This window comes from Danio rerio, chromosome 17 (genome assembly GCF_049306965.1).
Source record: "Danio rerio strain Tuebingen ecotype United States chromosome 17, GRCz12tu, whole genome shotgun sequence".
NCBI classification, from domain to species: domain Eukaryota; kingdom Metazoa; phylum Chordata; class Actinopteri; order Cypriniformes; family Danionidae; genus Danio; species Danio rerio.
Genome location: NC_133192.1, coordinates 10,162,095 through 10,180,252, shown reverse-complemented (window position 1 = coordinate 10,180,252; position 18,158 = coordinate 10,162,095). Strand labels below are relative to the sequence as shown.

Sequence of the window (18,158 nt, the reverse complement as noted above, 5' to 3'; positions counted from 1 at the left end):
TGTGTGTGTGTGTGTGTGTGTGTGTGTGTGTGTGTGTGTGTGTGTGTGTGTGTGTGTGTGTGTGTGTGTGTGTGTGTGTGTGTGTGTGTGTGTGTGTGTGTGTGTGTGTGTGTGTGTGTGCCTGCCTGTGAGTGTCTGTATAAAACACCCAGTGCCCTGACAACTGGTAAAATTGCATGACATGCTATCAGAGCCACTGAATGTGTGTGAGCAAGTGATCAGTGGAATAAGGGTGTGTCTGCATTACTGCTGCGCTGCAGACATTGTTCTGTGGGCTCGTCTCACTGCGGAATGTGGACATCACAGCTGTGTGCTGATCTCCATTAGTGCGTCCAGACTCTACATACTGCACCCAACTGCTATTGCAAACATCTAGCTACAATATCCTTACATACATCCGTCTATTCATCCATCCAACATTTCATGTTCTCTAATGGTTACATGTTAGTGTCGCCATCTTCTGGTCAGCAGTAGGTCAACAGCAATGTTTGTAAATATTACATATAAAGTCCTACTTAATTCAAACAATTGTGCTGTTGTTTAAAATAGTTATTTGTTATTATTAAGGGGGAAACAGTGGCTTAGTGGTTAGCACTGTCGCAAGCACAGCAAGAAGGATGCTGGTTCGAGTCCCGGCTGGGCCAGTTTATGAAGTTTGCATGTTTTCTCCATGTTGGTGTGGGTTTCCTCAGCTGGAAGAGCATCCACTGAGTAAAACATATGCTGGATAAGTTGGTGGTTAATTTCGCTGTGGCAACCCCTGATAAATAAAAGGACTAAGCCAAAAAAAAAAAAGAATGTTATTAATATAATGCTACATTACAGATACACAAAATATCTAAAGAGAGCTGCTAAATTGAAAAATCATGAACGTTTTGATCATAAAAACTTGTGATATGAATCATCAGTTTTGTATTTCAATTTGTAAAACATTTACAATTAATTTCAGCATATAAGTGAACTATAACTCAAAATTAAATTACAATCAACTAGAAAAATACACAGCATTTTTAAGTCTCTTTAGTAGTGCTGGGCCAAAGATTGAATGCAACTAATTCTATCTAAAATAAAAGTTTTATTATGTTTTGACATAATATACAGTTGAAGTCAAAATTATTAGCACCTCTTTGAATGCTTTTTTCTTTTTTAAATATTTCCCAAATGATGTTTAACAGAGCAAGGAAATGTTCACAGTATGTCTGATAATATTTTTTTTCTTCTGGAGAAAGTCTTGTTTGTTTTATTTCGGCTAGAATAAAAGCAGTTATTAATTTTTAAAACCCAGTTTAAGGACAATATTATTAGCCCCTTTAAGCTATATTGTTTTTCGATAGTCTACAGAACAAACCATTGTTATACAATAACTTGCCTAATTACCCTAACCTGCCTAGTTCACCTAATTAACCTAGTTAAGCCTTTAAATGTCACTTTAAGCTGTATAGAAGTGTCTTGAAAAATATCCAGTCAAATATAATTTACTGTCATCATGGCAAAGATAAAATAAATCAGTTATTAGAAATGAGTAATCAAAACTATTATGTTTAGAAATGTGTTGAAAAAATCTTCTCTCCATTAAAGAGAAATTGGGGGAAAGAAAATAAACAAGGGGTCTAATAATTCAGGGGGGTTAATAATTCTGGCTCAGCGGTTAGCACTGTCGCCTCACAGCAAGAAGGTCGCTGGTTCGAGCCCCGGCTGGGTTAGTTGACATTTCTGTGTGAAGTTTGCATGTTCTCCTCGTGTTGCCGTGGGTTTCCCCACAGTCCAAACACATGTGCTACAGGTGATTTAAATAAACTAAATTGGCTGTATAGTATGTGTGTAAATGTGAGAGTTTATGGGTGTTTCCCAGTGCTGGTTTGTGGCTAGAAGGGCATCCGCTGAGTAAAACATAAGCTATATGAGTTGGCGGTTCATTCCACTGTGACGACCCCTGATAAATAAAGAAACTAAGCTGAAGAAAAATCAATGAATGAATGAATGCATCTCTGTAAAATAAATGTATTATTTTTTACTGATCCCAAACTCCTGAATGGCAGTGTAGATCTTCTCCACATGATGGCGCTGTATACTTGAAATTCAAAGCCAGTATATAAACAACATGCCACTAAATCCTGAACAATGAGTGTTTTAAGAGAAATATAATTAGGCATATAATTAGATAAAAGATGTTTTTTGTCATCTGAAAATGCCTCAAAATGAGATAATTAAAACCCTTAGATATACAGTGCTTAGTATAAATGAGTACGCCCCCTTTTAAAAATGAATATTGTTCTCCATCTCTCAGTGAATATAACCAATATATTTTGGTGCATTTAAAGAAAAAAAAAACTGTTTTATTTAACAGTTATATCAAAATAAGAGTTTGGTCACCGAACATTTGGAATAGAAGGATTTAATATTTATTTATATATATATATATATATATATATATATATATATATATATATATATATATATATATATATATATATATATATATATATATATATATACACACAAACAAAAATAACTATAATATTGTTTTTATGTTTCTTTTGATTTTATCTGTTCATTACAATTTTATTTTATATTTTCCTCTACATGTTAATTTTGGTAAACAATTTTTATTAACTGTGATCTTAAGTTGTTGTTGTTGTTTTATGAATTATTATTATTATTTTGTATATCCTCCTATGGAAAATATGAATTAATAAGGTGAAATCTGTGAAATCATCACACATGTAACAATAATAATAATAATAATAATAATAATAATAATAATAATAATAATAATAATAATAATAATAATAATAATAATAAAAATAATAATAATAATATGGCTGCACTGTGGTGCAGTGGGTAGCACTGTCACCTCACAGCAAGAAAGTTGCTGATTCAAGCCTCGGCTGGGTCAGTGGGCATATCTGTGTGGAGTTTGCATGTTCTCCGTGTGTTGCTGTGGGTTTCCTCCGGGAGCTCTTATTTCCCCCAAAGGTCCAAAAACATTTGGTACAGGTGAATTGAGTAAGCTAAATTGTTTATAGTGTATGTGTGTGAATGAGTGTGTATGGACGTTTCCCAGTGATGGGTTGTGGCTGGAAGGGCATCCGCTGCGTAAAACATACACTGGGTAAGTTGGTGGTTCATTCCGCTGAGGCGATCATAGATTAATAAAGGGACTAAGCTGAAAAGAAAACGAATGAAGGACTGAATGAATGAATAAAACTATTAAATAAATGCATTTCTTGATTTTATTATATTTATTACAATTTTATTTTATATTTTCCCTCAACATATTGGGTTTGGTATACTCTGTTTTGGCTTTTGGCCGACTAGTCTAATGTATATGCACAAATACAGTATTGCACAGCATCCTATGGAAAATATACATTTAAAAATCTATGAAATCATCACACATGCTGAAGAATCAGTGGTGTCTGTCATCAGTATTAAACCTCCTGCAGAAGTATCAGTCTGTGCTGACTCTCATGGAGAACTAGATGTGTTGCCCGCACTGACTCATTGTCTGCTGATCCCGAACACAAAGACTTCAGTCACTCCTCGAAAAAACACTGGATTCAGCAAGAAGCACTGAATTCTTCACAACAACCACACAGAAGCATCAACAGACAGAGAGTTAGTTTTATAACTGTCCACAAAACAAGGAGGAAAAGGGTGTTTAAGCAACCAAGGAAGAGAAACCGTCTGAAATATTACTAAAAAAAAAAAGATGTGCAGCACTTACAATAAAATCTATATACTCGAGTTTTTTTTTTTACTTAGTTTTTGTCTTGTTTCTAGTCCAAATATCTGAAAACGACTAAATCAAGAAGCATTTACTAGACAAGCAAAAAATATTGTCTTGTTTTTAAGAAATAATATGCGAAAATGACGTTATCCTTAAAACAAGCAAAATAATCTGCCAATGGGGTAAGCAAAATAATCTTGCTTTTCGTTTTGACGTAAGACTGTTGTGCTTAACCCATTGGCAGATTATTTTACAGACATGTGTGCACACACACATGCACACACACACACACATTCACACACAGACTCACACTCACTTCTTCTAAAAGCCTCCGCCATGATTTATTAAGAGGAACGGCAGCAGCTTCTCAGGCCGGCTGTAAAATGCTGTGACACCAAAGACTGCAGTGTGTTATTTAACAACAAGAGCAGCAGACAAATGGACGAACGCAGTGCTGGAGGAAAAGAGGAAACCAGCAGGTCACATTCCTGACGTTCGGCTAAAGCAGAGATTCCCGTAACACATCAATAATGCACTGACGATGACGCAGACGGTTTCCCTTTCACTTATTCAAAGCTGAAGTCAGTTGCTTTTTTAAGTTAAATGACTCTCTCTGGGTTTTCGAAAGCATTGCTCTGTTTCTGTGAATGCCTGTCATGATGATGTGAGCAGATATGATGAAGCGGATCTACTGACTGTCTTATGAAAGAGGTTGAGTGGCTGATGAAAGCAACACTGCACTTTTTTTCTTTGGAAAATGCTTATTTTACAACAGTTTAAGCATTTTTGAATCCATTCAGCTGTTCTCCGGGTTTGGCGGGAGCACTTTTAGCTTAGCTTAGCATAAATCTTTGAATTGGATTAGACCATTAGCTCAAAAGATTTCTAAAGACTTTTGATACTCTTTTAATGTGTACAAAGACTGACGTAATATGAAAAGTTGCTATTTTCTAGATCAATATCGATCAATTCCTGGGATTTTCTCGTATTTTTAATCTTTCTATGAAGGGCGGCAATAAACATTATCAAAAAGCCGATCCTCACTTTACAGATAGTACTGCTAAACCACCAGCATACGCCCCTTGCTCTTAAATGTGAAGGGCTGTTTAAGAGAATTTTGCTTTCATTTCCCAGCAGGCACACAACATCATAAGACATTACTACTAGGTTAGATTTAGGTTGTGACGTCAGATGACCAAAATTCAATGTTTAGCCAATGTCTAAGGATAATGTTATTTTGAAGTTCATTGACGGTTGATTTTAGGTTGTGTTGGAAAGTGATCAAAATTCAATGTCGAGTCAACATCTTAAACCAACATCAAATACAGATAGTTATTCATCAGGTATGGCAACTAAAATCTAACATCTGATAGACGTCATAGTGGTAACGTCCACACAACATCAAGCTAGAACATCATTAGACGTTGTTATTTGGTTGATTTTAGGTTAGACGTTGACGTCGACCTGACGTTGGCATGATGTCAACCCGATTTTCATTTCCAAAAAAATGCAACATCAACGTCAATCCCAACATCAATTCCACATGATGTACAACGTCAATATGACGTTATGTTGATGTCCTGTGCCTGCTGAGTCTATTTAGGCAATTAGAGAGGCGGGGAGGGAGGTTGTCCCTTCCCTAGTAGCAAAGAATTCTGGCCCAGATTTGGCATTAAGCTGGCACAGCAGGCATTCATCCGGCACTGGCATACAGCATGTGGGCCAACCATGGCCCGGGTTTGGCAGAGGTGGCACCGTCTATAATGCGGCACACAAGATTTGGGCCAGATGTAAAACGTAGTATTTGGCCCAGATTTAAAAAATTGATTGTGGGCCACGTGAGTTTGGCCAGTCTTGACCCACATTTAAAATACATTAAAATAATTTTTGATTAAATAAATCAATTCTACCAATCAGGTCACTGAGAAAAAACAAGGCCCATAGTGTGCCTAAAGCGCAATGCTTCATGGGTTTATCAATTTCATTGCAATCGTGACACACCAACCTTACTGGCCCAGTTCAGGCCCAGTTATGAGTTATTAACTTGGCTGAGACTTGGCCCAGATATGGTCTGTGTTTGGCCCTTGTCTAGAAGCCAGATTTGGTCCAGTCATGTACCGTAATTCACTGCGGCATGTGGGCCAAGCAAAACCTGATTGTGTGGGCCAGAGCTGGGCCAGAGAAATTTTGCTATGTGGGTTATTTTCACATCCCAATGTTCACTGGTATGGCTTGAAACTATACTCTCATTTTGGCATAATATTCATTCATTTTCGTTCAGCTTAGTTCCTTCATTTATAAGGGTTCGCCACAGCGGAAGGAATCGCCAACTATTCCGGCATATTTTTTGCACAGCGGATGCCCTTCCAGCTGCTACCCAGTACTATGAAACACCTATAAACACTCGTTCACACCCATACACTACGGCTAATTTAGTTTATTTAATTCACCTATAGTGCATGTCTTTAGACTGTAGGGAAAATCGGAGCACCTGGAGGAAACCCATGCCAACATGGGAAGAACATGCAAACTCCACACAGAAATGCACACTGGCCCAGTCGGGACTCGAACCAGTGACCTTCTTGCTGTTAGGCGATAGTGCTAACCACTGAGCCACCATGCCGCTATCAAATAAATAAATATTTATTCTTAGTGTGTCTGATTCCAGCGACGCTCCAGGGACAGACGAGTCTTCGCTGAGGCAATCTTCCAGCCTCCACCACGGTGACTGAAGCTCTGCACAAGACTTTTGGCCAGCGGAGAAATTAAAATGGTCGTGCCCAACTGAGTCTGGTTCTCTCAAGGTTTTTTTTCTTCACTCCCATCAGGTGAAGTTTTTTTTCCCTCTCCGCTGTCGCCACTGGCTCGCATGGTTCAGGATTGGAAGAGCTACGCATCGATGAATTTGCTCTTCAGTGTTTGATTAAATCACACTGAACAGAGCTAAACTGAACTGAACTGAACTTAAACACTAAAAACTGAACTACACTGTTCCAGTTACTATGACCATTTATGTGAAGCTGCTTTGACACAATCTATATTGTAAAAGCACTATACAAATAAAGCTGAATTTAATTGAATTGAATTAGTACACAATGAAAATACAGAAGATTCACGCTTTAAATATTAAAATATCTAAACCTTTGGTCATTTTTGATTTAAAAATCTATGCTAAGCTAAACTAAGCTATGCTAAAAGTGCTCTTGTCAGACCCAAAGACCAACTGAATGGATAAAAAAATGGTAAAGCTCAATTGTAGGGTAGTTGTAAAACGAGCCTATTTCCCAAAAGTAGAGTGCTCCTTAAGGTCTTCTGAATGGTTCTCATTAAATCTTTAGACCCAGAAGATAAAATGAGAACACACCGGAAAAACAGTCTTATTGAAACCTCACTCTTTCAAACTGTGTTATGTAATCGTGTCTCGATCCATATGAAAGCGGAGCAGAAAGATTTAGCTGCTTAGCTAAGAGCGAAACCCTGAAACTCTCACTGTAATCTTATCATCCTTGTATCAACACTTGCTGATGTGGAGTACGGTTACAGTGTGTTAGACCAGGCTTTCACAAAGTGTGATGTGTGAGTTTATGAAAAGCTAATACATGAATGTAAAATCAAAGTAAAACAATTAAAATGAATCTGAGGGGCAGCATAGTGGCGCAGTGGGTAGCACGATCGCCTCACATCAAGAAGGTCACTGGTTCGAGCCTCGGCTAAGTCATTTGGCGTTTCTGAGTGGAGTTTGCATGTTCTCCCCGTGTTTGTATGGGTTTCCAATGGGTGCTCCAGTTTCCTCCACAGTCCAAAGACATCCGCTATAGGTGAATTGGATAAACTAAAGTGGCCGTAGTGTATTTGTGTGAATGCAAGTGTGTATGGGTGTTTTCCAGAGTTAGGTTGCAGCTGGAAGGGCATCCGCTGCTGAAATGCCATCTGACCCAGCCGGGACTGAAACCAGCGATCTTCTTGCTGTAAGGCAACAGTGCTAACCACTGAGGTTTTAATTTATTTACAATTTGTAAAAATAAATAAAAACATTCATCAAAAATAATCGAGTGGTCTTTTTGGTTTGTCTTCCCACAGGATACTGGTAAGAAATGCTTTAACGCAAACAGAAAGGTTTTAAAAGTTATGTTAATGTCAATTTTAAAGAGAGATTAAGTTATGTACGAAATGAATACATTTTCAAATAAATGAGTTTGCATTTCTGTCAGGCATAAGATAATTTACCTAGACATACAGTACAGTACAATGCATGTATTTATGGGAATCAATACATATTTAGGACCTCTGATCCTCTCAATGATTGATCCACATTTGCTCCAGCTAATCTACAACTCGCACATCTATTATGGTTTATAGCGGTCCCTCAATCTACACACCAAAGATGAATTACTGCAGTGCTGTTTATGATCCCACTATAAAAGACTGGATTTTAGGCATATAGCATACAGTATATACAGCTGAAGTCACAATTATTAGCCCCCCTTTGATTTTTGTTTTATTTATTCTTTTTTAAATATTTCCCACATGATGTTAAACGGAGCAAGGATATTTTCACAGATAGTATTTTTTCTTCTGGAGAAAGTCTTATTTGTTTTATTTCCCCTAGGATAAAAGCAGTTTTACATTTTTTTAAACATTTTAAGGTCAAAATTATTAGCCCCTTTAAGCTGTATCTTTAAAGCATTTAAATGTCACTTTAAGCTGTATAGAAGTGTCTTGAAAAATATCTAGTCAAATATTATTTACTGTCAACATGGCAAAGATGAAATAAATCAGTTATTAGAGTTGAGTTATTAAAACTATTATGTTTAGAAATGTGTTGAAAAAAAATCTTCTCTCAATTAAACAGAAATAGGGAAAAAAATAAACAAGGGGGCTAAAAAAATCACAAAACTCTCTGGATCGCTGCTTTTACTTTGATGCGTGTTTGAGGAAAACAATCAGAATTCATGAATTTATCTAAATAAAAATAGACATGACTGTTTTTTCTTGTCCAGAGTCACATTTTTTGTTTTATTCTGTACATGACGGATTACAGATCATCAATTGTTTAAATTAAAGAGTTGTATGTATAAAGATATTTTTAAAATAACAATGATGTGCTACTTCCACACATGTTAATCCTCATTTTAAAAGTTATGAGTTTAAGATTTTAGGTGATTTTTAATTACAACAAATAAAAGATTAGTTATACTGATCATTGTAATAATCAGAAAAACAGAAAGCTCCAAAATGACAGTATTTTTATTCTTTTTTTTTTTAGAAATATTGGGAAATCTTTATAAATTAAAACAAATATAAACATTTTGCTCAAACCTATACCTAATAAATCATGAAAAAGGTTTTAAGGATTCACACTAGCTGATGATTGATACTAAAGCTTGTTTGGCATGCTGTCCCTGGAGAGGGCCCTGAGCTCATAAGATACTCAAGCCCGGGGCTCCCTCCCATTTGCAAGGCGAGAAGGGAGTTTGAGCTCAGGTAGGTCTTGAGAACTCCTCTGCTGTAGTAGCTAATAAACAGATAGTGATTGCCCTTAAGAGATAACTTCTTACTAGGAGCATGTCTATGGTGCTGATTTGGATTAGTCAATTAACTTAAGTTGCATGTTTTTGGATGGTGGTAGGAAACCGGGGAACCCACGTGAGCATATGGAGAACATGTAAACTCTGCGCGGAAATGTCGGCTGGCTTGGTAAGGATTAGATCCAGTGACGTTCATGCTGTGAGGCAACAGTGTTAACCACTGAGTCACCATGTCACCCATCTAGGAAAGGAGGAGGAGTAGAAGTGGAAGGGGGATTCTTCAAAACAAAGATGGCTGTTATATGAAACTTAGGGTATTTATAGAGCCTTAGGAATCGTCTGATTGGTGAATCATGAATTGAATAATGCGGGACCAGCTGTGATCAATCATAAGTATGTGATCATCTCTAAAATAGTTTATGAATAAACTTCACTTAATTCAATTTTTATTTCAACACTAAACTTTTGAACAACACTTATAGCACTGGTGTGTTTCCGTGAACAAACCTAAATACAGCATCACAAAAATATCTCAGACCTCAATGCTACAACTGACCAATCAGGATTGAGTATTAAAGCATTCTTACCTTGAGTTGCACCAGATGCACATCCACATGTCTATTGCTGCTGTCCTGCTGCACAGAGTGTGTGAGATCTCGGACCCTCTCCGTGGTGGTCCTCAGCCAGGTCTCGATCTCCGGCAGATGGAGAACCACCTTCCAGTCGGCCCCAGTGTGGAGAGGCGGAGGTTTCTGGAACCTGCGGTAGGGATCTTGTTTCTGGGTCGACCCATCAGCGCTAACGCTGGGTTCACACACGTCTGGATCATCATGTTTATCAGGGCCCGGTTCCAGGGTTGGGGTCACTGCAGTTATCATAGGGGACGAAGCCTCACTGGCATTTGGTGATATGACAACGTTCATGGTGAAATGTAATAGGATCCTGAGGATGGGGACTTTTGGTTTATCTGTTTAGAAAAAAGAAACAAAAAAATGAGAATGGGATTAAAAAACAAACAAGGGTAACACTTTAGTTTAAGAAACAATACACACACTGTAAAAAAAATGCTTGGTTCCACACAATCAATTAGTGTGTAAGGTGAAGTGAGGCTATGAAGTTGAGGATCCAAACACAGGTTGATTAAATGAATAATCAGGCAAGCAACAGTCAACACCGCAGCAAACGTAGACGGGCAATCTAGAGTCGTAGTCAAATAAACAGGCAGATGGTCAAAAGGCAGGCAGTAGACAGGAATAAACAAACAAAACAAGGCGAGGGTCAAAAACACGGCAGGACAAGGCAAGGGAAAACCCGTCGCAATGTTCACCATACAGTTTACAAGACTCAGCAGCTTGTGTGTGTTTGTGTACTGACTTTATACTCCATGTAATCAGTTCACGAGTAGCTTCAGCTGTGTCTGTCTGCAATCATGGGGATCTGGGCCAGGTGTGTGAGTGGTGCATGACTGGATCTTGTAGTCCATTTAATGGCGGATTTGTAGTTCTATGCAATGTGAATGTTCTCCAGCGATCTATGATGGTTAGATCACTTGTGATCCTGAAATTGTGTTGGGGCAACATGAAGGAATCAATTTAACTTGTTAGTTTTTACAAATTAAAGTAAATGGAACATAAAGAAATTAAGTTGTCCCCAAAATAACCAAGAATCAAGAATCAAGAATTGTGTTGTTTCAGCTCATTATGAATAAGTTGAGTTGAGTTGGCTTTATTGAAACCCGTAGGTCGATTCTTTTTGCAGCAAAGTTCGGCATTTGATACAAACAATTAAATCACACATTTACATACCCACATATACACATACAAAAGTACCTTATAAAAGATTACAATTTATTCAGAATGACAATAGATGATGGGACAAAGCTATTCCTGTAACTTTTTGTCCTACTAAAAAGCATCCGATACCTTTGACCCCAGGGGATAGTCTTCCTACTATACAGGGAATTAATACGCAGCTGTGATTCACCAATCAACCTGCTTGACCACCTAACAACTTGGCTCAGTCTATTCCTGTTTTTAAGGGACAGACTTTCAAACCATTCCGCCAGAGCATGTAGTAGTGTAAGTAGTTTGAAAAAACAGCAAATGCTGTATTTTGAGTGCACTAGGGTTGCATGATATTGGAAAAATTGGACATTACGATATTTAGTTTTCCTGGATATATATATATTGCAATAGGGCGTCACGGTGGCTCAAGGGTTAGCACTGTCACCTCACAGCAAGAAGGTTTCTAGTTCGAGTCCCAGCTGGGCCAGTTGGCATTTCTGTGTGGAGTTTGCATGTTCTCCCAGTGTGGAGAACATCTCCCACAGAAAAATGTATATTTGGAGAATAATATGGAGAATAATACTGCAAATCTCATATTTCACTCTGCTATTTTTGCTTCTGCATATGGCATAACAATATTTGGCTCTCATTAGAACACCTCAATACAGTGTTAATACATATACAATACAGTACAGTCAAGCCTCAAATTGTTCATGCTGGCAAATTCTGACTTACAGTTTTTGTTCAAATCCAAATAAAAGCTGAGAAATCATTTTCCACTATAATAATGTACATTTCTTTTACATCGTCTAATTATCTTTTGGGAGAAGCCTGTGTCATTGCTTGTCAAAAACTAAAAAAAAAAAAAAAAAAAATATATATATATATATATATATATATATATATATATATATATATATATATATATATTTACAAACATACATACATACAGTTGAAGTTAAAATTATTAGCCCCCTTGTGTGTTTTTTCCCCAATTTCTGTTTAATGGAGAGTTAAGGTTTTTTTTTTCAACACATTTCTAAACAATAGTCTTAATAACTCATTTCTAATAACTTTTTTTAATTTAATCTTTGCCATGATGACAGTAAATAATATTTGACTACATATTTTTTTTCAAGACACTCAACTAGGTTAATTAGGTTAACTAGGCAGGTTAGGGTAATTAGGCAAGTTATTGTATAATGATGGTTTGTTCTGTAGACTATCGGAAAAAAAGGGGCTAATAATTTTGTCCTTAACATGGATTTTTTTTAAAGATTAAAAGCTGCTTTTATTCTAGCCTAAATAAAACAAATAAGACTTTCTCCAGAAGAAAAAATATTATCAGACATACTGTGAAAATTTCCTTGCCCTGTTGTTTCCCATCATTTGGGAAATATTAAAAAAAGAGAGAGTGAGAAAAAATCTAAGTGGGCTAATAATTCAGACTTTAACTGTATAATCCATAATCTTTTGAAACTCAATTATTTAAAAGGATAGTTCTCCTAAAACTGAAAATACTGTCATCATTTACTTTACTCACCTTTTACTGGTTCCAAACATGTTTGATTTTCTTTTTTTTTTTCTTTTTTTTTTTGAACATGAAAGAAAATACTTAGAAAAAAAGCTGAAAACCTGTAACCATTCACTTCCATAGTATTTGTTTTAAAAATCAATGGTTATAGATTTTCAGCTCTCTTCAGAACACCTACTTTAGTGTTCAGCAGAATGAAGAAAAATAAAGATTTGGAATCAGTTGAAAGTGAATAAATAGTGAGTTGATTTGCATTTTGGTGAACTACCCCTTTAAATTTGACAAAAGTAAATGCCACTGTTGTCTGCTTGTGCTCAAGCGACTGCCACAATGCTACTGTAACTCACCACTTATGCAGTTACAGCATTAACAACTGTATCATGAACTAATGATTAATGAACGATGAGGTCATTTCTAAAATCATACGCAGCATCATTACATCAGCAGTTGAGGTCATTTCCACCCTGCGCAAATAAATCAGTGACTCTAACGGAGGATGATTCTGAACCGGAACAATAGCGAGTCATTATTAGCCAGCATTACTGAATATCTAGGCCACTGCTACAGGAAAAAAAACAGCAATTGGAAATCAATATCCCGAACAATGCATTTTGTGCATCTGACTAATCTGCTGCTTCAGCATTGAGCCATGGCGACCCACCAACAAATGCGATGAATAATTCAGCTAATATGACTTGCTGGCATTTACAGCTCATCTGCATGCACTATTTGTGAAAGCGCGGATGAAGCTGTCCAAACCGATTCATTAGTTGGTATTCAACATGAAAGGGCAGCGAGAATCATTTTCAGATGTGTTTGCAAACAGCATGACTTACAACGACACACGTCTGTGTCAGGGGAACGCACAGACAACCGGGTTTTACAGCTGATTAGCATATTGAGCAGATGCATAATTTAGGCAAAACATGACAGACGGGGAAGCTCTTGCGTTGATCTGAGACAAATCTCATTGCAAACAGTGTTCGGATCATCCTCTATGTGTTTTCTTGTTTAGCCGTTAACAAGTTTTGTATGAAAACCAACATGCGTTTCAGAGGCTTGTTAGGTGCGAAGGGTTTCGGGTGACTTTGAAGTGACACTCATGCAGTACAGCTTGCATCACGCTCATTTCATCACCTAGAAAGGGAGTACATGATGATGATACAGAGCAATATCCAGCACTTTAAATAAATGCTGAGCTCATGTGGTCCCAGCACAAATTGATTAAATTAATTGCTTTACAAATTTAAGTGGATTGAAAATAAAACAATTAAGTTGTCCACACAAAAAAAAACCTCAAGAATTGTGTTGATTCAGCTCATTTTAAATCGTAACAATAAGCAAAGGTTTTTGAGTGAGCATTTGTCACGGGTGATTGCAAGAAAACAGACCCAGTTGTAGCAATGAACTATTCAAAGGGATTTGTTGACAGAATAAGGCACAAGTAGACACACAAGAGGATGATAAGGTGCAAACGGTAGGGGCAACAACACAGGGAAGCCAGTGGTAGTGACAAGATGGTACTAAAATGAACAGCCAGCCAGGAGTAGGAGCAACAGTGGTCAAAACCAGAGCTAGATCCTGGAGCAGGCCATGTAAACTCCAGATTGGCAGACCAGGGAGGTCAGGACACGGGATAGGACTGGAAAATTATAAGACAGGACAGCACACAGGCAGCAATATTATACAATAAAATAATAAAACTATATCTGAAATGAAATATTAGGATAGAGAAAGACAGACTTGAGCAATCTGATAAAACAAAACTGAAATAAAGACTTCTAGAATCTTAAAGAGAGTACTTAAACAAATCAAACAACTAATAATCAACTACTAAGAAGACTGGGACTGACAGAAAAATGGAACAATGGTTCTAAGGGTAAAAGTAAAATAAAGATTAGAACACAAAATTAAGTAAACACTAGAAACAAACAAAAGAAAGTAGTAGCTACAAACAAACACTAAGTAGACAAGTGAACTAGAACAGACAAGACCAAAAGACAACAAAAAAAAAAACCAGACTACACTTTAAAAAATGCTGGGTTCAACACAATCGATTTGTGTTGGGACAACAGGAATGAACTTATAGTCATCAAGTAGACAGATTATACAGACTTTATATGTGTACTCATTCATTTCTGTTTAGTTGATGACTGGTCTAGTTTTGGCCTATTTTTTAGATGTCTAATGACAGGCCAAATTTTGCCTTGTTTCAGCTAAGACGACTATGTTTAGTAGTGGTGTAACGGATCACAAATCCCACGGTTCGGATCACACTACGGTTTTTTAGTCACGGATCGGACCATTTTTCAGATCAGCAAAAAAGGGAGGAGACAAATGTAATTTGCTTTCCATTTAATCAAACAATATCACTGCAAAAAAAAAACATTGGTTTTACATACAGAACTTAGAACCTGTAATTTTAATAAAAATAAAAATCAAGATAGAGTCAGCTGAAAAAAGGAAAATATTCAGTACGAAAAATAATCTTTGCTACGGTTGCTGATAATACTAAATATAGAAATCTAACATCTTGTACAGGATAACATATAATTACTTTCAATTAATGATTCAACAATTCACACATAAAACTTCATGTTTCATTATAGGTGGATCAGTTTTGAAAACCTTTTCAGTGACTGTAATTTTGAAGGTTGTTTGTCACCACCCGTTGGCTACACAATGTAATTGCTACAACATTCACAAGCATCAAGTTCCATTAAAAACTAATAAAAACTATTAAGTTAACTTAAATCCTTCATGTTGCACTAACACAAAAACAATTGTGTGGAACCCAGCATTGTTTACAGTGGGGTTTGGCGGTTAGAATATAAGGAATTTTTATTTTTTTAAAAACAATATTTAAGGTCTATATATATATATATATATATATATATATATATATATATATATATATATATATATATATATATATATATATATATATATATATATTTTTTTTTTTTTTTTTTTTTTTTTTTTTTTTTAAGATCCATATTAAGTTGTTGCTGTTTTTCGATTGGCTTCAGAAACCCGTTGTCAAATGACTTAATAAAACTAACTTGCCTAGTTAACCTTATTAAATTAGTTCCCATTTCCTTGAACTGTTTGAAATTAAGTCTGTTTTATAGCCTGAATTACTTAATAAGCTCAGAAAAAAAGCATCTATTACCTGTTTATATTAATTTGATCATAAATGATTTTTGTTTAAAAAAAATAATAATAAGTAAATAAATAAATAAATAAATGAAAATACAAATTTTCTAAGGAATTTTTTATTGCAGCAAACATTGTTATCACTGTAACATTTTAGAGTAATGGTCCATGAGATAATGCCAGTTAATATATTTACTTACATTAATTGAGTATGAATAATCTAGGACTCGAACCAGTGCCCATTGTGCCACCCTGTCACCTGAACTAACTTTATTTAACTTTAAATAACATAAACTAACATTAGCAAGCATTAATAAATACCACAATAAATGTATTACTAATAGTAATAAATACAATAATTTAAATTAACTAATGGACCATTATTTAACTCTTGTCATTATCACAATACTGCTAAAATATTGATAACGTTTTTTATAAAAATAATAATATTATTCCCGGTATTGTGCAGCCTTGCCAACAAACAAACAAAACAGAAAATACATTTTGTTGTGAGAATCTCAAGGCCTTGCAGAGAGAGAGAGAGAGAGAGAGAGAGAGAGAGAGAGTCAACAACATAGACTCAATTATTCACTTCCAATAAAAGCTCACTCTATTATCCAAAGGAAACAATCAAGCATAAATCCCAAAGCAAACAGTCGAAACCATAAATTGTTCTCATCTGATGTGCCCATGCAAATCATCTTTATCCACATCTGTCACTCTGTCTGCTTTGTTTTCAAGTGTCACTGCAAATCAACAATAAACAGCAGATGGGTATAATACAAGGCAGAATGACCTTTCATGTGCTGCTTCTCATGAGCTAAAAGCTGTAGTTAATTATACCAGGCACTTAATAAAGCAGCAATCGGTACTGCTGACTTTCCAAAATCCTCTGAAATATGAAGCAGTGTCCGTTTAAATATAAAATGGGTCAGACTTCTGCTTCTTAGTAAACACAATTTTCACACCATGATTTAACACCCACTACAATCCAAATGAAGTTCAAACAAAAAAAGCTCACACTTCACGCTACAGTTAACATTTAAGTGTTGAGTTTATTATTGATCTATCAGCTCATATGTGGTGAACAGTGACACTGCTCAGAGTTATTGTTATTATGTTGATCATCACTCATTCATTCATTCACTCATTCACTTTCCTTTGGCTCAGTCTCTATTTCAGAGGTCGCCACAGCGGAAAGAACCCTCAACTATTCCGGCATACTGTATGTTTTACACAGCGGACGCCCTTCCAGCTGTAACCCAGTACTTGGAAACACCCACACACACACATTCACACACATACACTGCGGCCAATTTAGTTTATTCAATTCACCTACTGTATGCTGCATGTCTTTGGACTGTGGGAGAAACCGGAGCACCAGGAGGAAACCCACGCGAACACGGAGAGAACATGCAAACTCCACACAGAAATGCCAACTGACCCAGCGACTTAAACCATCTTGCAGTGTCACCTTAACACAATATAATTGACTATAATAATAATTGGTAACTTTACTATTCACACGAATAACTACTGGCTTATTATCTTATTAGTAAAACATTAACTGTTTATTACTACTTCTAAAGTATAATCTTATTCAACATCCCTAATCCTACTCAAAACCTAAACCCAACTACTGTACTACCACATGACAATTAAAAAGCAGCTAATTAGTAGTCTATTGAGCTAATAGTCTTAGTTAATGGTTTGTTAATAGCGTGAATTGTACATTAAAATAATGTGTGACCAAGAATATATTTTAAAAAATGCTAAAGACCTGAAACCATTGCTTCCATGTTATTTGTTTTTCCTATATGAAAGTCAATGGTTACAGGTTTCCAACATGTTTTAAAATATCTTATACCCTTAATTAATGTGGGTTGTTAATAATGTGAATTGTACATTCAAATAATGTGTAACTGAGAAGATATTTGAAAAATGCTGGAAACCTGTAACCATTGACTTACATTATATATATTTTTTCTTATATGGACGTCAATGGTTACGGGTTTTACATATTTTAAAACATCTTTTAGCCTTAGTTAACAGGTTGTAAATAGTGTGAATGACCGAGAATATTTTTTTTTTTAAATTGCCATAAACCTGTAACTATTGACCTCCAAGATATTTGTTTTTCCTACTGTGGAAGTCAATGGCTACAGGTTTCTAACATAATTTAAAACATCTTCTAGCCTTAGTTAATGGGGTTTTACTAATGTGAATTGTGCATTCAAATAAAGTGTGACCGAGAATATATTTTGAAAATTGCTGGAAACCCTGTAACCATTGACTTACATGTTATTTGTTTTTCCTACTATGAAAGTCAATAGTTACAGGTTTCAAACATATTTTAAAACATCTTCTACCCTTGGTTAATGGGTTGTTATTAATGTGAATTGTACACTAAAATAAAGTGTTATACC

At 35.9% G+C, this 18,158-nt stretch overlaps 1 protein-coding gene across 5 annotated transcripts in view; it reads right to left on the bottom strand.

Annotated features, from left to right (window-relative positions):
• akap6 (A kinase (PRKA) anchor protein 6) overlaps window positions 1–18,158 on the bottom strand; it is a 279,219-nt gene that overhangs the window by 239,538 nt on the left and 21,523 nt on the right. For 4 of the 5 annotated variants that reach the window (XM_001919913.8, XM_021467296.2, XM_021467295.2 and 1 more), the window contains exon 2: window positions 9,846–10,225. In XM_001919913.8, the coding sequence (XP_001919948.3) occupies window positions 9,846–10,181 (336 nt within the window). In that variant the 5' untranslated portion in view covers window positions 10,182–10,225. Of the gene's footprint in view, window positions 1–9,845; window positions 11,488–18,158 lie in introns of all 5 variants that reach the window. The other variant, XM_073928151.1, reaches the window with a different exon arrangement.